General features: G+C 37.0%; 3 protein-coding genes across 4 annotated transcripts; 2 read left to right on the top strand and 1 right to left on the bottom strand.

Moving 5' to 3' along the window:
- Positions 1-1,065, top strand: LOC120478465 (gap junction delta-2 protein). Its single transcript, XM_039670365.2, has one exon. The coding sequence runs from the start codon at positions 1-3 to the stop codon at positions 1,063-1,065; it is 1,065 nt and encodes a 354-aa protein (XP_039526299.2).
- Positions 1,066-2,303: 1,238 nt separating this feature from the next.
- LOC120478467 (ras-related protein ORAB-1) lies at positions 2,304-13,437 on the bottom strand. 2 transcript variants are annotated; one of them, XM_039670366.2, is made up of 7 exons: positions 13,265-13,437; positions 5,293-5,500; positions 5,002-5,074; positions 4,727-4,822; positions 3,623-3,718; positions 3,392-3,523; positions 2,304-3,312 (listed from the first exon to the last, which is right to left on the bottom strand). In XM_039670366.2, the coding sequence occupies exons 2-7, from the start codon at positions 5,304-5,306 to the stop codon at positions 3,094-3,096; spliced, it is 630 nt and encodes a 209-aa protein (XP_039526300.1). In that variant the 5' UTR covers positions 5,307-5,500; positions 13,265-13,437; the 3' UTR covers positions 2,304-3,093. The 2 variants fall into 2 exon arrangements, with proteins under 2 accessions (XP_039526300.1, XP_088977254.1); XM_089121128.1 differs by having other exon boundaries at positions 5,293-5,382; positions 13,265-13,283.
- A 4,091-nt stretch (positions 13,438-17,528) lies between these two features.
- Positions 17,529-18,467, top strand: LOC120478473 (olfactory receptor 8D1-like). The gene has a single exon (XM_039670374.2). It carries the CDS (start codon positions 17,529-17,531, stop codon positions 18,465-18,467), a length of 939 nt encoding a protein of 312 aa, XP_039526308.1.
- Positions 18,468-21,301: the final 2,834 nt, after the last annotated feature.

Here is a 21,301-nt window from a genome sequence, read left to right as displayed (position 1 = left end):
ATGGGGGACTGGTCTATTCTGGGCCGCTTTCTAACAGAGGTTCAGAATCATTCGACGGTCATCGGTAAGATCTGGCTGACTGTGCTCCTGATCTTTCGCATACTGCTGGTGACCCTGGTGGGAGATGCCGTGTACAGTGACGAGCAGTCCAAGTTCACCTGCAATACACTGCAGCCTGGTTGCAACAACGTCTGCTATGACACTTTCGCCCCCGTCTCACATTTGCGCTTTTGGGTCTTCCAAATTGTGCTGGTCTCAACGCCCTCCATCTTCTACATCATCTACGTGCTGCACAAAATCACCAAAGACGAGAAGCTGGAGACGGAGAAGGTCCAGGCGGAGGCCAAGCACCCTGGGCGGCCGGAAGACAAGAGTGTCAAACTGGCATATGGACCCCGGGGAGAAGAATGGGCTGGTCAGGATGAGGAAAGTGTGGAGCAAAGTCTACTGCAGGATGATTTCGGTGAGGTCAGCAAGGACCCAACCACACTCTCCAGTCAGGTTCTCCTCATCTATATTGTTCATGTCCTGATTCGCTCCGTCCTTGAGATCACGTTTCTCGTTGGTCAGTACTACCTGTTCGGATTTGAGGTGCCTCATTTGTTCCGCTGTGAAACATACCCTTGCCCTACACGGACTGATTGTTTTGTGTCTCGAGCCACCGAAAAGACTATTTTCCTTAATTTTATGTTTAGTATCAGCCTGGGTTGTTTCCTCTTGAACATTGTGGAGCTTCACTACCTCGGCTGGATCTACATTTTCCGCATGTTGTGTGCCGCCTGCTTTCTGTGCTGCAAGCCAGAGAAGGAGCTGTACCCTCAACACAAACCTTTATTGCTACGCCTCAGACACTCGATGAGGAGCAGGCTGGTCCTGCAGTCACCAACAACCACCCTGTCTCAGGAGAAGACGGGGACGGCTTTGCTTTCACACGGCCCAGCCATCTCGTTCGAGACCGACTCTACACTTGAGTGCACCTCAAAGAGAAACCCAGAGGAGAGGGAACGCATGAGGCTGAAATTGGCCAATATGGCTAGATTCACTGGCAAAAAGTCCTGGTTGTAATGTGTACTGATGGTTTTAAATTCTCGTCACATAAGCTAGTTGTACATTTCATGATTCAGAGGCCTGTTTTATCTATTTTGGGGGCCATTTGAATAAGGTACAGCTTTTACAATGCATGCGGTGGTGCTGCGTCCCCAAAGAAACAATGAAAGTAAACGTTAAGGGCGTTATATGCTGAAATCAGCAGAAAACAGAACGAAAGTGCTCACATTTTAATTTGAAAAATAAAGTTACATTTATTTATCATAAACATAAGAGCAACATACAATGATCTATTACTTGCACACTATGAAAAGTCTGTAAAAATTAAGCCTGACGTACTGTTATGAGGACATTTTCTGCATTGTTTTTTTTTTTAGGTGTTCTACTCATTTTAGGACATCCTTTTTTAAAATTTGTATTTATTTATTTTTTTATAAAAGTGTAGTAACCCAGGCAGGAATCAGTTTGAAGCTCAGGATGTATAAAAAATGACTTTTCAGTGATGAAATATCTGTTGTCTGCTAAGCAGAATTGTTGTTGTGTTGTTATGTTCTGTGCCATTTGGTGTTTGATTCAAATGCTTTAAATGCTTGACCTACAACAATTCCACCCTTTTAGAGCAATTAATTTTAAATCAAGATAAGCACCTTTCAAAAACTTTGAAATGTCATAAAAATGAATATTATACTTCAAAATGTCAGAATTTGATCATCAAATTATAAATGTACATTATCTACTTAATTGTGTGAATACTTGACTGTTATTTCATTAATGCGATCCATGAAATAATGATCCATGATTTATTGTTTATTTTCTTTTAGATTCTGAGACAGGTGTATTGCCATGCACAACAACTCTTGGACCAGAGCTATATCTGCACATGTAATAATTAGCACATGGTTGATGTGAGTGTTCATTTCGCTTGCAGTGCAAAAGCTTCTGTATATGCACTGCACAGTGAGAGTGCAGAATTGCTTGATTACCATATGTAAATGAAGCTCAATACAATCAGAAGGTGCTTCTATAGACCATTTCACAAGATGTAAACAACACTGGTCCAGAAGCACTTCCTGTTTCAGGTTTTTAACACTACATAAAAGCTGGGATAAAATACAACCAACAGAACATTAAAACTGAATTAAAAAGTTAAACAAACATCTTTAAGATGTTTTATTTACATGTGAAATAAAGAAAACGGTTACAAACTGAAACAGGAAGTGCTTCTGGACCAGTGTTGTTTACATCTTGTGAAATGGTCTATACTAAGAAAAAGAGAAATTAATTTTTATTTTTTTAGAAAATGAAAAGTAAATATATTTTAAGCTGAACTTCTCTTATATTTCATAGTACTGTTTTATTTAAAAAAAAATGTTGATAGTATCAGACATTTATACACTACAATGCAAACATGCTAAAGTTTGGGGTCAGTAAGATTTAAAAAATTAATACTTTTATTCATCCATACTCATCAAAAGAGGCAAAAACAAAAACGTCTATTATTTTATAAAACAAAAACAATTTTTAAATTAATGGTGTTCTTTCAAACTTCCAATTTATCAAAGAATACTGAAAAAAAACTATCACGGTTTCCACAAATTATATATATATATATATATATATATATATATATATATATATTAAAGTGTAAAATTTTAAATTGTAATACCATTTCATTATATTACTGATTTTACTGTTTTTATCAAATGAATACAGCCTTATAAGCATAAGAAGCTTCTTTCAAAAACATGTAATAATCTTAAAGACCCCCAACTTTTGAAAGTAGTGTATATTTATAGGTTTTTTTTCCATCACCAAAAGGATGAAAGAGCATTTAACCTAAAACAATGCATGGATGATCAGAAAATGATTTCCAGAAACATTTCCAAATGCATCTTCATTAGCGTATTGGGATGTGGAAACATAAAGTCAACAGCTTATTTTACATTTAAAATGAAAAAGAAAGTAAAGGGGGAACAAAAACACAGAACAATAAACAAAAAAAAATATGGATTTTCATATTACCCTGAATTTTAATGATATTGAGTACTAGCAACAAGAGCTGACCTCCTCAGCTGACTTCTCTCCACCTGGCCATAGGGGGGCACTGTTTATTTTGGATCCCATTTTGACAGTTTCATTCTGAACACGCTCTGTCCCGACCCTCTTCTGGATTTCAGAGGCCATTGTTAAAAATGCCTTCTCTACGTTGTTTGCATTCTTGGCACTTGTCTCCAAGAATGGAATTTTGAGTGACTCAGCAAATTCCTGAAAAGTACAAATTAAATGTAATATATATACATTTAGAACAGACCTCAGCATGAATTTGTGTAAGCAGAGAGCTTACCTTTGCTGTGGTAAAGTCTACCACCTTTTTTGAGGAAAGGTCACACTTGTTACCGACTAGCAACTTGGAGACATTTTCACATGCATAGCGATCAATTTCTTCTAACCATTGCTTCACATTGTTGAAAGACTCCTGTATAAACAAAGTATTTTGTTAATTATTATTATTAAGCATTTCTCTACAGACAAAATGCTAAAATAATAAACCTTCTGTAATATTCAAAAGTATTACCTGCTCAGTGACATCATAGACAATTATAATCCCATGAGCCCCTCGATAATAGCTGGATGTTATTGTTCGAAATCGCTCTTGCCCTGCTGTATCCCACTTCAGGACGAAAAAAAAGCAAAATATTGTTTGCAAAACTTTGATGAGATGACAATCCTCATGCAGGCATTTAGGATTTGCTCTAATGCATTGGTCACCAAACTACGGCCTGCCATCCCCCTTTGACTGCCCCCCATCCAGCCCCGCAGCCCCCCACAACCTGAACCGGCCCAATGAGGCAATCCCCAAAAGTCGTCATGGCCTATTTTTTTTAAATTGCTTTTTGTTCTATTACTCATGTTATTATAATTGTAGTGTTTTTTTTTTTTGGGCTGTCAAACGATTAATCGCGATTAATCGCATCCAAAATAAAAGTTTGTGTTTACATAATATATGCTGTATATAATTATTTTGTATATATAAAAATACACATACATGCATGTATATTTAAGAAAAACGTATTATTTATATATAAAATATTTATATTTATATATGATATAAATTATATATAAATATACATGCAAATATTTCTTAAATATATACAAGCATGTGCGTGTATTTATATATAAAATAATTATACACAGTGCACCCACATATAAACACAACCTTTTATTTTGGATGTGATTAATCGTTTGAAAGCCATTTTTTAATAATTAATTAATTTATTTTGCATGTGCTGCACACAATTGTTATTATTATTAATATCAACAGGCCTACCTATAATTTAGAATTTTTTCTCACCTTTGCCAGTGTCAATCACCTCAACTAGATGTTTCTTACCTTAAAAGCTTTGTTGTTATTTTTATTTGAAAAAAAATAAATGAAATATCTGTGGTATTTAGAAAAAGGTTTGGTGAACCCTGCTCTAATGGGATCAACCCAAGTGATTGGATAGTCATTTCAGTAAAAAATAATTGGCAAATGATCAATTATTGTCACTATATGATGATGATTAGATTTAAAATTTTTCTGTTCCAAAGGGGTTTGTTTAAAACAGAACTAATAACTGGATCAAACAAACTAAAAAAGCAAACTTGAATATGAATTTAAATACATTTCTATACTCACAATCTGCAGTTTAACAGTCTTCCCCTCCATTTCAATAGTTCTGATCTTGAAATCAACCCCAATAGTGCTGATGTAGCTCTCTGTATAGGTGTCATCCTGGTGAAATAAATGTGTTTCATCAACAGAAGAATCAACTCATTATGCTTTAAATGAAAAAAAAAAGACTATAGATTTGAAATGCCATGAGTAAATAACATAGAATTTAGATTTTGCGGTGAACTGGTGTAATTGAATGATTGAATGACACCAATCACTGAAAAAATGATTTTGCTTACAGCAAACCGTAGGAGTAAACATGACTTTCCCACACCAGAGTCCCCAATCAGCAGCAATTTGAACAGGTAGTCACTGAAAAAAACAAAAAAACCCAATCATATTATTAAAATTGTTACTCTACTGGTGTTCATGCTCAATGCAAGCTGCATTTACTCATTCATTATGGGCACAATAGATACTGTACTGGCATTAAAGGCAGATAGAGGCCATTATTCTTCTATAGTCATTGTTGTAATTGAAGAAAGTCTGTTGACCGTTAGCAACATTCTTTAAAAGAAACAACTACTTACTACTCAGGATTCATCCTCTGGTTAATGGATTGCAGAATGCTGTACAGAAGTGCTTTTAGCTTGTTTATCTTTGTTCAGCGGTGTTCTGTCCTTGGAAATGCAAACAGCAACAACCGTGGCAATAGTGAACCCAGATACTGCTCCATCATTTATTAAAGCCTCTGATCAGGTTACGAAGTGGCCATTACCTGTTTCTTAAAGTTGCAGCCTAGTAGCGACAACAAGTGTTCAAGGCATGGCACACAGAAAAAGCATGTTGATAAAGTCTAAACAACTTCTGAAGATTAAACCTACCAGTAAAATTAATTATATAACCAACAATATCCAACAAGCTGTTATTGTAGTGTCAGTGTTTAAGTTAATCACAAAAAAGTTATAAAGCTCATGAAATTTATATTAGCAGGCAAGAAAAAAAGGGTGCAACCAAAACCATTACTACCAGTAGGCCTAACCAGTCAAAAGAAACTAACTTGTAATAGTAAACTACTGCCAGTAGAGGCCGCTGATGAATAAGTACGAGTCCACTCATCTCATTGCTGTTGGACATTGTTCAGTGTCAGATATTCAATGTCAGATATTACGCCCCCCCCCCCACCCCCCCGCCCCATAGAATTGTCTCAGTAATACTTATTAAGTCACATATATCAATATAGGTTTTTTTTGAGAAAATCTTTTTTCAGAGTTAGTCAGACGTTCACTGAGGTCCACAACCGAAATAACAGCCATAGTTCTACCTGAACTTAAACAAGCTTATACTGCATTCACCCCATAACTACTGTAATTTGGAAGTGATACATTCTTAGAAGAAAAGGTTCTATATAGAACCTTAAAGGATTCTATCAGTATAAATTCTACGTATTTGGAACCCCTAAAAGGTTATACAGAACCCTTTTTAAGGGTTCAATAATAAGGACCCTTCTTTGAAACCAGGAAAAAGGTTCTATATGGAACATTTTGGGTTCATTCATTATCATTTGTTTTGTCCATTCCGGATTAAATATTTCATATTATTGGCAAACATCAAGACCCTAAAATGTATTTATGAATGCATGTGAATGCATGATCACAAAATTCAAGATATGGGGGTTAGAAAATGTATATATTTATATCATTTTAATATGTAGTTAATCAATATCACAGGAATCACATTTCAGTTTTTCTCCTTTTCATATTCTGACCCACACGTCACATCTATCTATCTATCTATCTATCTATCTATCTATCTATCTATCTATCTATCTATCTATCTATCTATCTATCTATCTATCTATCTATCTATCTATCTATCTATCTATCTATCTATCTATAAATTACAGAAACATCTGTCTGTCTGTCTGTGTGTGTGTCTGTCTGTTAATCGCATATCTCTCAAACTGTTAGTCGATGTATTTCAAACTTGACAGGTGTCTTGCTGCACACTGAGTAGCCACTCCCCCACATCACAGCACCCTGTGTGGCCACTCCCCCTCTTACACGGCACGCTGAGTGGCCACTCCCCCACCTCGCTGCACCCTGAGTGGCCACTCCCCCTCTTACACTGGACCCTGAGTGGCCACTCCCCCTCTTACACTGCACACTGAGGGGCCATTCTCCCTCCACACTGCACCCCGAGTAGCCACTCCCCCTCCTCACTACATCCTGAGTAGTCACTCCCCCTCCACACTGCACCCTGAGTGGCCACTCCCCCTCTTACACTGCACACTGAGGGGCCATTCCTCCTCCACACTGCACCCTGAGTAGCCACTCCCCTCCTCACTACATCCTGAGTAGCCACTCCCCCTCCTCACTACATCCTGAGTAGTCACTCCCCCTCCACACTGCACCCTGAGTGGCCACTCCCCCTCTTACACTGCACACTGAGGGGCCATTCCTCCTCCACACTGCACCCTGAGTAGCCACTCCCCTCCACACTGCACCCTGAGTGGCCACTCCCCCACCTCACTGCACCCTGAGTGGCCACTCCCCAGGGGGGGCAAATTCTTTAAATTATTGTCGCCTAATTTTGCCCCGGCTCTACGTTTCATGTACAGGTATGACATTTGATAAATACATGTAATGACACAATACCTGCAAAAAAGTCTCTTGGAGCATAGCCCTAAACACAATAGGAAGTCAGGTATTTTGAACTTCCTCCTAGATTTTGTGCATTTTTCATAATTTCCTGATGTTGTACTTTAACAAAACTACAGTTTTGATCTGATCCTCTTTAAATTTGGTGAGTGTAATCTTAAGGCCTTTGCGATGTTAAATTGCGAACATCTTGAGTTTTCGTTGAAGAGTGTGCCCTTGGCGGCCTGACAAATGTACACCCAATTTCAGCCTTTTGGTGATTTGTGAATGAATATGTCATATAGTTCAATATTGCTTGCAGTTCCGATGTTGCTAGGCAACCACAGACAGCCTGCAGTAACTCAGGCATACAATGTCCGATCTGCCCCAAACTTCACATGTTTGATAAGAGTCCTGTCCTGAACACATGACCATGCTCATATTTGATTATAGCAATAGCGCCACCTGCTGGTAGCAGGAAGTGTGCAAATACAAATCCTTTGACATAGTCCTCCTTTATTTATTATAAATTATTTTCCAAAAACTGATGGTTTATCTTTAAAAAACCCCAAAAGACAACAACAAGAGAATATGCAACATATAATCAGGGACTCGTATGAATATAAATTAAATAAGTGCAAATGCATGAAATATACTGTATAAAAGCCAAACAAAATGAATTCTTAATATTTTTTTTTTTATTCTGGTGCGTTTAATGTTATCGTTTTCTCAGAGTTTAGGCTCCTATGTAATAGTAGCCTAGGCTATTTAAACTCAAACACACCAAACCAACAATTACTGAAAGCACATAAAAAATGATTTTGCACAGATATTACACTTACTGTAAATTCCATTTGCATGACTGGATTCCAGGATTCTACAACATGAGATCCAGCCGCGTTGCTTAAAGTTTACTCAACGTGTTATTTAAAAAAAAATCTAATGAAAAATAAAATTAAAATAAACAAAAATGATTACAAATTATTACATAATTTACAATCTGCATATTATTTTACTCTATTTTACTTCACTTTATTTCATTTTTTCTGTATTTCATTTTATGCTCCACAAAACATGTTTGAATAGTTTGCCAAACATTTTCAGGTCAATCAATGTTAAATATATACATTGTTTTTAAGATTATTAAATCTGATTTTCTTTTCTTTTTTTATATTACAGTTGTTTGTCCGTATGAAATAACAAATACAGTCATTGTTATGGAACAGTTACGACAGACAATTATCTCGCTGCTTACAGATACAGTAACAAAAACAACACAGACATGACTGAGTCAAGGTCCAAGAGAGCCAATTAATGTGTTCCCTGGACACTAATACACTCAAGAGGCCTACTGAAAATAATACAACAGAAAATTATGTATTGTTTTTCCCTGTAAAGCTTTTACCTCTACAATATTTGAAATTATTTGATAACTTCCAGAAATAAGAATTCCAGAAATAAGATTCAAATTGTTTACGGTTTCACATGCAGCATATGCCTATGTTAAGTTTAACACTTTATTTTATGGTGTCTTTGTTACATATGTTATGAACTTACCATACTTACCAATAATAGTAAATTATGCATAATTACATGCAACTAACCCTCAACCAAATCCTAACTCTACACTAACCCTATAGTAAGTACGTGTAGATACTTATTATTGATCAGTACTTAAATATATAATTACATTGTAACAATGACACCTTAAAATAAAGTATAACCCTGTGTTGTTTCTGTCTGTTGCAGCTCTAATACAGAGCAATCAGTGACATGATATGTATGGGTCAGATGATTGGCTCTAAAGATGTTTCTGAACTCAAAGATATCATGACCTGTCACTGATCACTCTGTATTAGAACTGCAACAGACAGAAACAACATAGATATATCTGTTTTGTTTCTGTGAACCCATAGAACAATGAGTAAATGAAACATGCAAAAGTATTTTATCAAAGTATATTGCTAATTTCAATGCTTTCAATGTAAAAACACATTTTGGTGTAGGTGAATTGACAAACTCTACCAGCAGGGACAATGTTCAGTTACTCTGAACCCCTGGTTCCATTTAGGCCTCTCTAATCCACAAGTGGCCTTAATATGTTCTACATTCATTTAAAGTGACCTGAGGCTTAATTCACTTACTCGATTCAGGCCCTTAGTCATAATCAGCTCACAGTGGCTGTCCCCTGACCAATGTTTCACAGACTTAATATGAATCCTCTCTGGTCTTTAGTCCCAGCAGGGTCAGTGTTTTCATTGAAATAAACTAGAGAATCTTTGGCAGCTGGATTCGTTTAAGCCTGTGCTTCTCAATACTGCACATTTTACAAGTCTAACTAATCTGACACCCTAAAATCTATGGAGCTATATGTGTCTTTATTACATGTGAAAAAAGCATTTAATGAGAAAAAATATATATGAGAGAAAAGATTTTCATACCAACAGCAAAAATAATAATATTTGAAACTAAAAAAGTTTTTTTTTTTGAAAAGTTTTTATTCTCATAGAATATAAAAAATATACATTTTAAAATGTTAAAAGTATTTCTGAGAAAAAAATCGCCTTTAAAAGTACTTTGAAAAAAAATCTCAAATATGTATTTTTTGCTATAAGTGTATCTCTCAAAATGCTTTTCTTTGCTCTCGATGCAATTTCTTGCTCTTGTGTCTGGATTTTACTTTCACTGTGAAAATTGTTTCATGGGCGGGGCCATTTTCCTATTGGCCAGTTGTGTGAGCATCGTCTTGTCTTGGGCGTCGAACTGAATCATTATTACACCATTGTTCGGTTCACATAGATAGATGCTGCCTCTGCCTTAGTTGAGCACGGACACTCCACTGTTTGTGTAAGATGATGACATACACAACTCGATGGGTAGCTAGCAGAGCAAGTTCACCATCACCGAAGATTAAATATTAAAACTCAAGTTTACCTAGCATTGTGGCTAATTAACGATTAGCTTTACTAGAGATTAGCAAGCTAATAATATAATAGCTATACACTAATTCATGAATATGAGTGCAATTTTGCAGTAATGCTAAACTTGCTCAGCCAGCTACCTCGAGTTGTGTGTGTGATCATCTTACCCAAACATCGGAGTGTCCATGTTCAATTTAGAGCTTAGATTGGGCCCAGAAATCAAGCCCTACCCTACCCGAGTCCGTTGTGTCCGAGCCCGGCCAGACACATTAACTGAAATATGAGCCCGAGCCCGATTTAAACGTATTAATTTTTTAATACGTGGGTCATTATTATAGCTGACATTCTCAACTACTTTCTATGTTACTTTCTCCCGCCTTATGTTTTGTCCAGCTCCCGCCCGCAAATAGACTTTTTTTTTCCTGTACATCCAAATACTTTCAAGTTAGCCTATGTGTCGCCACCATACACATCAGCATAAATGCCCCTGATAAATTATTTGTTATTAAAGCATTAACAAGCATGCTACTGCGTGCATGATTTGGCCTGACTGAATGCGCGCAAAGAGCGCTCCCATAATAATTCCTAAAAAGTTAACAGTTCATTGCGATCTTACACATCTCTGTTATTATCAATTAATCTTTCATAATATCTAATTTGTTATAATTAGAGGATTTGCCAGCATACAAAATTCAGCACTGAACAAAAAGTCAGTTTTGTGCGGTGAGGGGAATCTATCGTAAGTGCTTCTGATTGGCAATTGCGTTTAAGAAATCAACACATATGTCTGTGATTGGCTACATTGCTCAACGCTGCAAACATGTTATAAAAATACAACTTATTTAGTCTCAAATATTATTTTTTACAACTTTTTCTCTAAAATATATATTTTTTTCTATCATGAAATGCTTTTTTGGCTACCAGTGTGATAACTTTTTCTCTGAAACTTATTTTCTTTCTCTCAGATCATTTATTTTCTAGCATGTAATAAAGACACCATTCTAGCTTCATACAAATCAAGGTCAATGAACTCTGCGCTAATGTGCTAATTAATAAATTAGCCTGTTATGTAAAGGGGACCTCCATGATTTGCAATACACTTTTACAAATAAGGTTCTTTATTAGCATCTACGAAACCTTTAACATCCATGTAACTTTTGAATCGCACAAAAGGTTCTTTACAGTGGAAAAATGTTATTTACATTATAAAGATAGGCTATTATAGGTATTTTTGTGGAACCCAAAATGTTTATTTTACGGCCTACTTTGGAACCTTAATTTTAAGTGTATAATGGGGATTATAATGATACAGATTTATAATTGAAGTTGTTCAGTGACTCACGCTTAATTTGTTCATGTTACGCGTTCTCAGTACAAACAACAGGATGCAGACATTTGTGACGTAAAGCCTGATATCTGACAATAACATGTTTTAGTTCATGATGGGAATATTTCTTGAAAGCAAAAGTGCAAAAACTGTTCCCTTGGTAAATAAGGTTTAGTTGTTTAAGAAATTGTTATGATTCAAAAATGGTTTAGAATATTTTTCAGTAGGCTCTGTGACACAAATCCCCAAAGTTTTATTAGCAACATTGTTTGCTATTAGGGATATGGATAATTGGCGAGTACTTGAAGTATTTAAGAGTTGTATCAAGGGTTTATAATGTGATAAACAAAACTGGATGACATTTCCCATAGGTCTCATTAATTAGATGTTTCAAGATGATGAAATGGTCTGACCAAAAGTCCCAATGGCCCAATAAATATATGCCAGGGTGAGTATTGTTATATTATTCAGATTTGGTTTATTATTCAGATTCAGTATTCTTAAAATACAATGTACTGATTAAGTTAAAGTGGATACCTTATCAATATTTTTTTTATTTTTTGAGTAATTGTATTTTTACATTTGAACAATAGGAATTAATTTAGGCAGTTATTGTAGAGTGATGGCCATTAAAAGAGTTAAGTATTTTATTTTAAGTTTAGGCTATTTGCTGTATATTACACAGATATCATTATATTTTCAATGCATTATAACATTTACATACATAATTGACCATTCGCAAAACCCACAACCCCTTATTTATTGTTACTACGCCCATCAAACTATTGAGAACCAGACACATAGCCATGGCTGGGTTGAGCTCCATATATATTGGTATATTTGCAATTAATTATAGGTTTTGGAGCAGACATATCCCCCAGGGCATGATAGAAAGGGGTGCAAAATGCAGTGGAGTGATATGTCCAAAATGTTAAAATAAGCAAAGACAGGAATATAACAACAATCGAGGCAAAGGTGTACCGGTCTCAGGCCAAGAATGAGAAACCTCACGACCTGTTCTTGGAATGGAACCACATAGCTGCCAACTTTTGAGTTTAGCTTGGCGGGCACACGTAAGGTCTCTCACCTCTGTGCCGTGCTCGCACACATGGTTTGGAGCACAAATCTGTCTCGCATGCACGCTCGCTATAGATTACAGGATATTTTAACTAATTTGTGGTATAACTAGTTGATCACGAGTGGCTCAACAGGTAGATATATAGATACAATCCTTTTCAGGCATTTGACTGACCGGGTTGAGACTTTAGCGTGAGAAATCGAGGGTGTGGCGTGAGAGTGTGAGATTTGGGTCAATTGTGTGAGTTGGCAGCCTTGCAACCAGCACAGCCTTGTGGACCAGTCATGTTCCTGCACTGCCGGTTAAAAGTAGCCTACATTTTTTAATTTTAAATATTTTCCCAGCCAACATCTCTGCCACGTGTCAGACCAAACAATCTAATTTAGGTTACAAAGATTCAGTTTAACTACCTGTTCTATCAGAGGTAAGCTATGAAAGGTTAGCTATGCTAGCTAAGCTAAGCTAAGGATGATGACCAGCCTAAACAAGTTTACCCACCTCTCAAGTTTAACCTTTCATCATCGCATATTCTACATGTCTTTAAACATTTCTTACTGCATGTCACAGCCCTTATCACAGAATTCATAGTTTACCTACCTCTTAACTTTAGTACAACAGAATTTCAGTTTACAATGCAAGGACTTGGAGCCAGAGGGGCGTAAGTGGCATTTTGGGCGAATATGAGTTCTTTATATCAAAATAAAGGTCTCGATGAGCTCTATCCAATGGTGCCAAAATACCTATCTGAGATAAAACCTTATTGAATAAAGCAACAAAAAGTCGTATCTGTCATATTTGACTTTTTAAATTTGTTTTAGAACATTGTCATTGTGTTAATATGCCATACATTTTTTGCTTAAATACTTATTCATGTAAGTATGCCTGTGGTTGCAATGTTTGTGGTTTAAGGTTAATAATACAGGTGATTGAAGTGTGGTCAAAATTTTGTTTTGTCTCTCCTGTAAAGTTTGTTAAAAGCCACTTACGGCTCTCTGGCTCCAAGCCCTCGAATGTAGCCTTTGTACAGCGACGTAGCAACAGTGTAGTGATACATTATGGATAAACATTGTCAATGTCAAACTTACTGTGGTCTTTACCGACCTTCATCAAATCTTACCAAACTAATTGGAGTCTATGCTTTCTGAAGATTAAGCATTTACCAGAATAGGACATTTGCATCCTGCTTTTGTTTGTTTACATCATTGTCATTCTGCTTCAAATGGTCACCAGTAGACCTAGGCTATGACATTTGCAATCATGTTTTCATCATTCATCATCAACATCCTGCTTCCTGCTTTATCTTCGTATTTCCTTTTGTTTTGTTACTATGTATAAAAAAAGGTTAAAGGGTAACTAAACCCCTGGTCAGAGCCTGACTCCACCCACTGGCAATATTTGAAAAATGCTGAAAAAGTGGGCAGACCCCAGCGGAGATAGAGGGGACGAAATAGATGCTAAAACACTCTATCCTGATCGTTTTCAATACTCGCAATTCCAACTCCTGACTCCCTACAGGTTTTGACGAAACGTACGTCACGAAGTGTGGAACATCCAATATGAAAATTCAACTGCAGTAGCCACCGTTCAACCTGAAGAGGGCAGCACTAAGACGTTTTTACACCATATATTGTAGAAATAAAACACTTTATAGACAAATGTCAAAAAAGTTACTCGAATCAATGACAGGTATTAATAAAGATCCATTCTTACAGATCATTAACTGAAAAAAAGTTGGTTTAGTGTTTAGTTACTCTTTAAAGGATAAAAGCTACGATCTAGTCATATGTAACAGGTGTAAAATAATTAAGTAGCCTATTATTAGAGAACTATTTATCAGTGTAACTGTTTTCAAAACAGTGGTCCTAATGTAATGTTATGGCTTTTTACTAGGTCACAGGGTTCACTGTAAAAAAATATTTTCAAGATTTGTTATCACAACATATTTTCTTTTGTCAAATCAACTTTATAATAATTTATTTAGTTGAGATAACTTATTATTTTGAGTTTCTGATGATTAAATTAATCTCCTTCATTGTATTAACTCACTTTTTCCAGTTCAATCAACTTAAAATTTTAAGGCAACCCAGGTTACTTACTTTTTTAAGTTAAACCAACAATATTTTTTTACAGTGTTGTAGGCCTCAAGTATAACTTGGACCTTAATTGTGCAAGAAGAGATGAAGAATCTTCCACAAGCCAACTTCAACAGTGGCACACAGCCATAGGGAAAATATCTGACCTCTATTAAGACCTCCTCCACTCCTGACATGGCACAGTAGGTGCAAGCGACAGGCGCACAAAAGACAGGAGCACTGCTCAACACTACATGTGAAGATCACTGAGCTTGAGGAGCATTTGTGCTCAACACCTGAGTGAGATGAACTTCACTGAGTTTCATGAGCATTTCTGCCCAATATCTGAGTGCGATGAACTTCACTGAGTTTCAGGAGCATTTCTGCTCAACATGTGCATGTAATGAACTCACTAAACTGGAGCAGGGCCAGGTGACAGTGAATCGCAGACGCATGTTACTGTGTGGCCCCGAGAAAGTCCCTGCCCAGATGGACCAACAGGGAATAGGATGTATCTGTGTTAGCAACTGAAAGGAGGCTTTCGAAAAATGGCCCGTTTCAGTTGACACAGGTCCAAGCTGGCCATAACCCACCACTCAATGAAACAATGAACAATGAAATGTACACTGAAATACGGGTTTATAGAAACCGGTTTTCATATCGGCTGGCTACATCGCATCATTTGCCAGTAAGACTGCGACATGCGCACACAAGAAAGGAGCAATGCTCAACACGTAGGTGTGATAAAAATCACTAACTTTATGACCTTCTTAGCTCAACACTTAGGTATGATGAATATCACTGAGCCAGGGCAGAAGCCAGCAAACTGAATCGCAACCGAGTGTGATGGCAGACGTACCCGTGGTGGGGCAGGAAGTTGGAGGACAGGGACCAGACTCGGCCCGAAGCAGGGTCTGAGTGTGATGCATGCCACTTACCTGTCTTCCCGAGACGGCCAGGGATGCGTGAGTAGGCGGATGACCGGGTCCTCGAACTGCACACAGCTGCCATGCTGGCGAACAAGAGGGGGTTTAGGGATGCAAGACTTTTCTGCCCTTTAACAAGCCGTTAACACATACAAACCCTTAGAAATATGTTGCTGTTAAAACAACAGCTGAGAGCTCAAAGCTCACGATCACCGCTGCACTCGTGCTGTAGGACACCAGCACTGGGAGAGTCTTCCTGAAGAACACCGACACACTCACTCATTGTAAACAACAGCACTCTTCAGAGACATCAAATCGATCGGCTCAGAAGCGAAAGGCAACTAGTGCGTGCATCTCGGGTATAAACAGGAAGCGGGCGCACGCCTGAAATGAAATTGCGTCAGTATAACATCAGTAGACTATGGAGTACCACAAGGGTCGGTGTTAGGCCCTCTGCTATTCTCAATATACAGTATATGCTGCCACTTGGTAATATTATAAGAAAACATGGAATTAATTTCCACTGTTATGCTGACGACACTCAATTATATATTTCATCACGACCAGATGAAAACACTAACTCATCTAAATTGACAGAGTGTCTCAAAGATATAAAATGCTGTATGACGCGTAATTTCCTGCTATTAAAAATTCAGATAAAACGGAGGTATTACTTATTGGTCCAAAAAACTACCAACAAAAAAACTTACAATACAACTTTAATATAGAAGGTTGTTCTGTTACTTTTTCCACTACAGTAAACGACCTGGATGTTATATTAGACCGCAACTTGTCTTTCGAAAATCATATTTCATATGTTTCCAGCCTCAAACGGTTGTTTGTATCCAGTTTGTCTCCAGCCTCACACGGATACTTCAGATGCCCCAACATCTGCAATGAGACGACTAAACGCCTGTGAAGAGACGACTCAACACCGGCGATTTGTTATGCCCTAAATATTACATGATTAACTAAATATATTTTCCATGTACTTTTCTGTAATGCACTTTCTGTAAAGCTGCTTTGAAACAATAGGTATTGTGAAAAGCGCCATACAAATAAACTCGAATTGAATTGAATTAATGCATTGATTGAGGAATACTAAGTTGAAGGTTGATGTCTAACTTTAAAAAAATGTATGAGGAGGACTGAAGGAGGTAAGAGAATGATGTCCCGGGTCACTAAAGACCCAAGGTATGTGTTTAAGGGTTAATGCACTATATATAAAAAGTGTTAAATATTGCAGCCTTGTTTTCATAGCTCTCAGTATGTCTGTCTTATGCGTTCTGTCGTATATCACTACATTTTCCCCTTTTGGGAATCAATAAAATCCCTTTCTATTTCTCCCTATAATCCCTTTCTCCCTTTCTAGTTACCATGAATTCAAAACTGACAACTGATAATTTGTATTATTAATGTAAGTTACTGCAACATTTCAGATGTACACAGATTTATTTATTTATTTATTTGTGCTTGAATTTATTAGTATACGTGATATGCATGTGTGTGTCAAGTGTGCAGTATGTAAGATTCTGAGACATAACACTGCCAGCCTGTGAAAAGTCTTTTGCATTTTCACATTATTTGTCTTCAGGGGTTATAAATGTGCATGATGTCACTAAGATGACTGTCTATATAAGAAACAAGCATTTCAATTTGACCTTGTAGATGACATGATACTGTAGTGTCTTTTTATAATTGAGAGATAATAATCAAGGGTGCATGAAGTAAGTGACTGACATACATTACTGACAAATGCTTTAATGTTTGTTTTTCATTTCATAAAGGGTCAATTTGGGGATTTAATGAAATGAATGTCAAAGTACTAATTTTCTCTTATTTTCCACAGATTCCAGAGTCACAATGGAGAACTTATCCATCATAGTCAGTTTTGAGCTAACCCTCGATTCATTTTCCATCCCTATTGGAACAAAATATCCCATATTTCTCTTTGGCGTCTTTATCTACATTTTCAGTGCCTTTTGTAATTTGACCCTGTTGCTCCTCATCATTATGACACAAAGTCTCCATAAGCCAATGTACTATATTATGTTCAGTCTTCCACTGAATGACTTTGTTGGAATCACTTCCATGCTTCCAAAGGTTCTTTCTGACATTGTGACGGAAAGCAATACTACATACTATCCCCTCTGTGTGCTCCAGGGTTTTCTGCTCCACATGTATGGGGGTGGTGTTTTGTTCATTCTGGCTGCCATGGCTTTTGATCGCTATATTGCTATTTGTATGCCTCTGCGATACAATGCTCTCATGACACCAAGGTTTGTCATGGTAATTGTTTCTTTTGTATGGGGCCTTGACCTTTTTTTCATTGTGTTGCTGTTTTCTTTGCAGGGCAAGTATTCCAGATGCAGATCTATAATTTTTAATGTGTTTTGTGACAATCCCTCTCTTCTTAAGCTGACCTGTGACAATACCACAATTAATAATATCATAGGCTTGTTCAACACAGCCATGATGCAGATAATTACTATTTCCATTCAAGTATTTTCCTATGTGAAGATTTTGATTACCTGCTTGTTCATGAGTAGGTCTGATGTAAAGAGCAAAGCCATCAACACTTGTGTTGCTCAGCTGTCCATTTTTATCATATATGAGGTTACTGGAACTTTCTACATCTTGTCACACAGGTTCAAAAACGTAAATCCAGATGTGCAAAAGATTATGGGAATGCTCATTTTTCTAGTGCCTCCACTTCTGAATCCAATAGTTTATGGATTGAACAGTCATGAATTACGAAGTAATCTTATAAAACTCATTCGCAGGAAAATTTCAAAAATGTAAAATATCTGTAAAATTTACTTATGTCACTGTTTATGCCAACAAGTCCAATAAAACTCTTTAAACATCTGTTATTTGTGTCTATAGTATATAGACATTTTTAATCACAAGAAAATGCACTAAGCCTAAAATACAAAATCCACTAAATTTTTCAGGTTGATTCTTTGACTTTTCCTATACTTATATAAACAAATATCAATAATGTTTCATTCAGATTTTATTTAATCAAATAAAATATAATTCATGAAAAATGTAACACTCTCCTGGAGGGCCTCAGAGACCTCAGCTAAAAACATGAATTTTTCACATGATTTTCTGTTTACACACACTGACACTTCCTGTAAATGGTTTGTTTAGTTTCACTTTCACTTTGTGTGTGTGTGCATGCATCATTACTATAACTTTTATAGTTTCAGGGCATAACTTTCAGTGAAAATTCACAGTTTTCCTGTGGCTCAAAAAGTAGAGCATTGGTGCTTGCAACTCCAAGGTCATGGGTTCAATTCTCAAGGAAAGCAAAGAAGGATAAGACTGTAAAAATTGTGTACCCTGAAAAGCAATGTTGCTTTGGAGAAAGTGTCTACCAAATGTAAAATGACTGTTGGAAGAAAGAGTGCTGTTTCATGCTTTGGCCAAAATTAAAAAAAACAGTAACTATACTTTCAAACTTTTTGAAATAATCTCTATATACTGTGCAAGGCCTGTCAAATCGGTCCAACCGCAGTTTACAATAAGCGGTGAGAGGGTTTACTGGGTGTCACCGTCTTTTCCGCATGTCAAAGTAATTTGATTCCAGTTAAGCTTTTATCGGACTCCATTTTATCACAACCTCAAATTTAGGTTGGAATGCCAATTTGTTATTGGTCATTTATATAATAGTTTAGCAATACATTTGACTGTTCTATTTAACTCTTTACCCTTATTAATCGTTCATTCGGGTACCAAAGTCCTTGCACTGGACGTGAATATTATGCGGAACCACGATCACAAACTCGTCAGTTTTTGGTCACAAAACAGAGGTTATTGGTTAATACCTCAGACGGTCGTATTCATGCTTACTCAATCTAAGATATTTTGTATAGCCCCTTGGTTCTATACACTTGAATTAAAGAAACGTTTTCTTTAGACAGAGGTCGTGACTATTATTACAGATATAAGCAGATATTACTTCTCTGGTAGTAGCTTTGGTTTTGTAATGCCATGGTTTCCCACATACTTAACTAAAGTAACATTAAACAGAGGTAAGACTCACCCTATTTAGTTTGGTAGAGCAGCATTTTGCTGTCCTAAACAGAAAGTCCCTTTTTGTCTTTACATCCCAAGTACACTTAAATTAGTGCCAAATATTAGCTGGAACTCTGATGGTGTGCCCTATGCTCCACTCAAAACTGGACGTTAGTCCGTTACTAATCTGACACAGATTTACAACGTAATCTACTAAAGTTAATAATCATTAAAGGGTTAGTTCACCCCCCCAAAAAATGAAAATTCTGTCAGTATTTACTCACCCTCATGTTGTTCCAAACCCTTATGTGTTTATTTGTTCTGCTGAAAACAAAGGAAGATATTTGGAAGAATGTTTTAATCAAACAGATCTCAATCCCCATCGACTACCATAGTATGTATTTTTTCTACTATGGTAGTCAATGGGGATTGAGATCTGTTTGATTAAAACATTCTTCAAAATATCTTCCTTTGTGTTCAGCAGAACAAATAAACACATAGAGGTTTGGAACAACATGAGGGTGAGTAAATACTGACAGAATTTTCAATTTTGGGTGAACTAACCCTTTAAGTCAGAATACAATCAAATGTAACAATTTATTAGGTCAGGTAATACATCATTTCTTATTCAGTTCAAAGATCATAAATACAAAACATAAAATCCTCAAGAATAAAGGGAAAAGAAGCCCCCAAACCACCCCCACCTTGCCAACTCAGCCTCAGCAGCAGCCTCCACTTGGGCCACATATACGCAACGTCGGAAGAAAACCAGGTAAACATGTTAGTGTATTGTATGGGCGATGAACAGGTGCTTTGCAGAGGAGAGGAAGAAGTACATGGATGTTAAGACAGGTTTTGAAGCATTTTTTGTGCCTAAAAAGAATGCAATATATGAAGAGCCAAGTTCAATCGGCGTGTGCAGCTGCCGGGAGAAGCGGTGGATTCCTTTATAACTGCTCTGTATAGATTAGTGGAACATTGCAATATGCACAGCTACAGACTGAGCTGATACGTGACAGGTTAGTGGTCAAGCTGAAAAACGTCTCATTGTCAGAAAGGTTACAGCTAGACAGAGATCTAACCCTTGAAACTGCTATAACCGAGACAAGGCAGTCTGAAGAAGTTAGAAGACAGCAGGGGAGAAAAGGGCGGCGCTAGCAAGTGCTATAATGTTGATGCTGTGCATCAAAGCTTCAGCCATCAGCACAATTTTTGTCAGCCACAAGCACAAGCATCACGCGAATATAAATCTAATGAATGGCCACAGCAAGGTTCAAAGTCCTGTTATAGATGTGAAGAAATGCCCTCACATGGAAGAATAGAATGCCCTGCTACAGATGCTGGGTGTCACAACTGTGGAAAAACAGGACATTATGGCAAAGTGTGCAGAACCAGCGTGAAACCTTTGAATGCTGTCTCTACAGAAGAAGAAGAGAGTTTATGCCTGGGCGTCGTGGATGCGGGGAAAAACCCGTGGACCGTGCAGCTACAATTGAGAGACAAAAAAGTGTGCTTTAAAATTGACACTGGTACTGGTCTTTTATGGAGGCCATACTCAATCAAATTAAAGCCAGATGCTGTGCCCTTCTCTCTTCACGCTCCACGCAGAGTCC

The sequence above is a fragment of the Pimephales promelas genome, chromosome 16, assembly GCF_988280905.1.
Source record: "Pimephales promelas chromosome 16, fPimPro1.hap1.1, whole genome shotgun sequence".
Classification (NCBI taxonomy): Eukaryota; Metazoa; Chordata; class Actinopteri; order Cypriniformes; family Leuciscidae; genus Pimephales; species Pimephales promelas.
The sequence above is the reverse complement of the archived record's forward strand: the minus strand, read 5'-3'. Positions and strand labels throughout refer to the sequence as shown.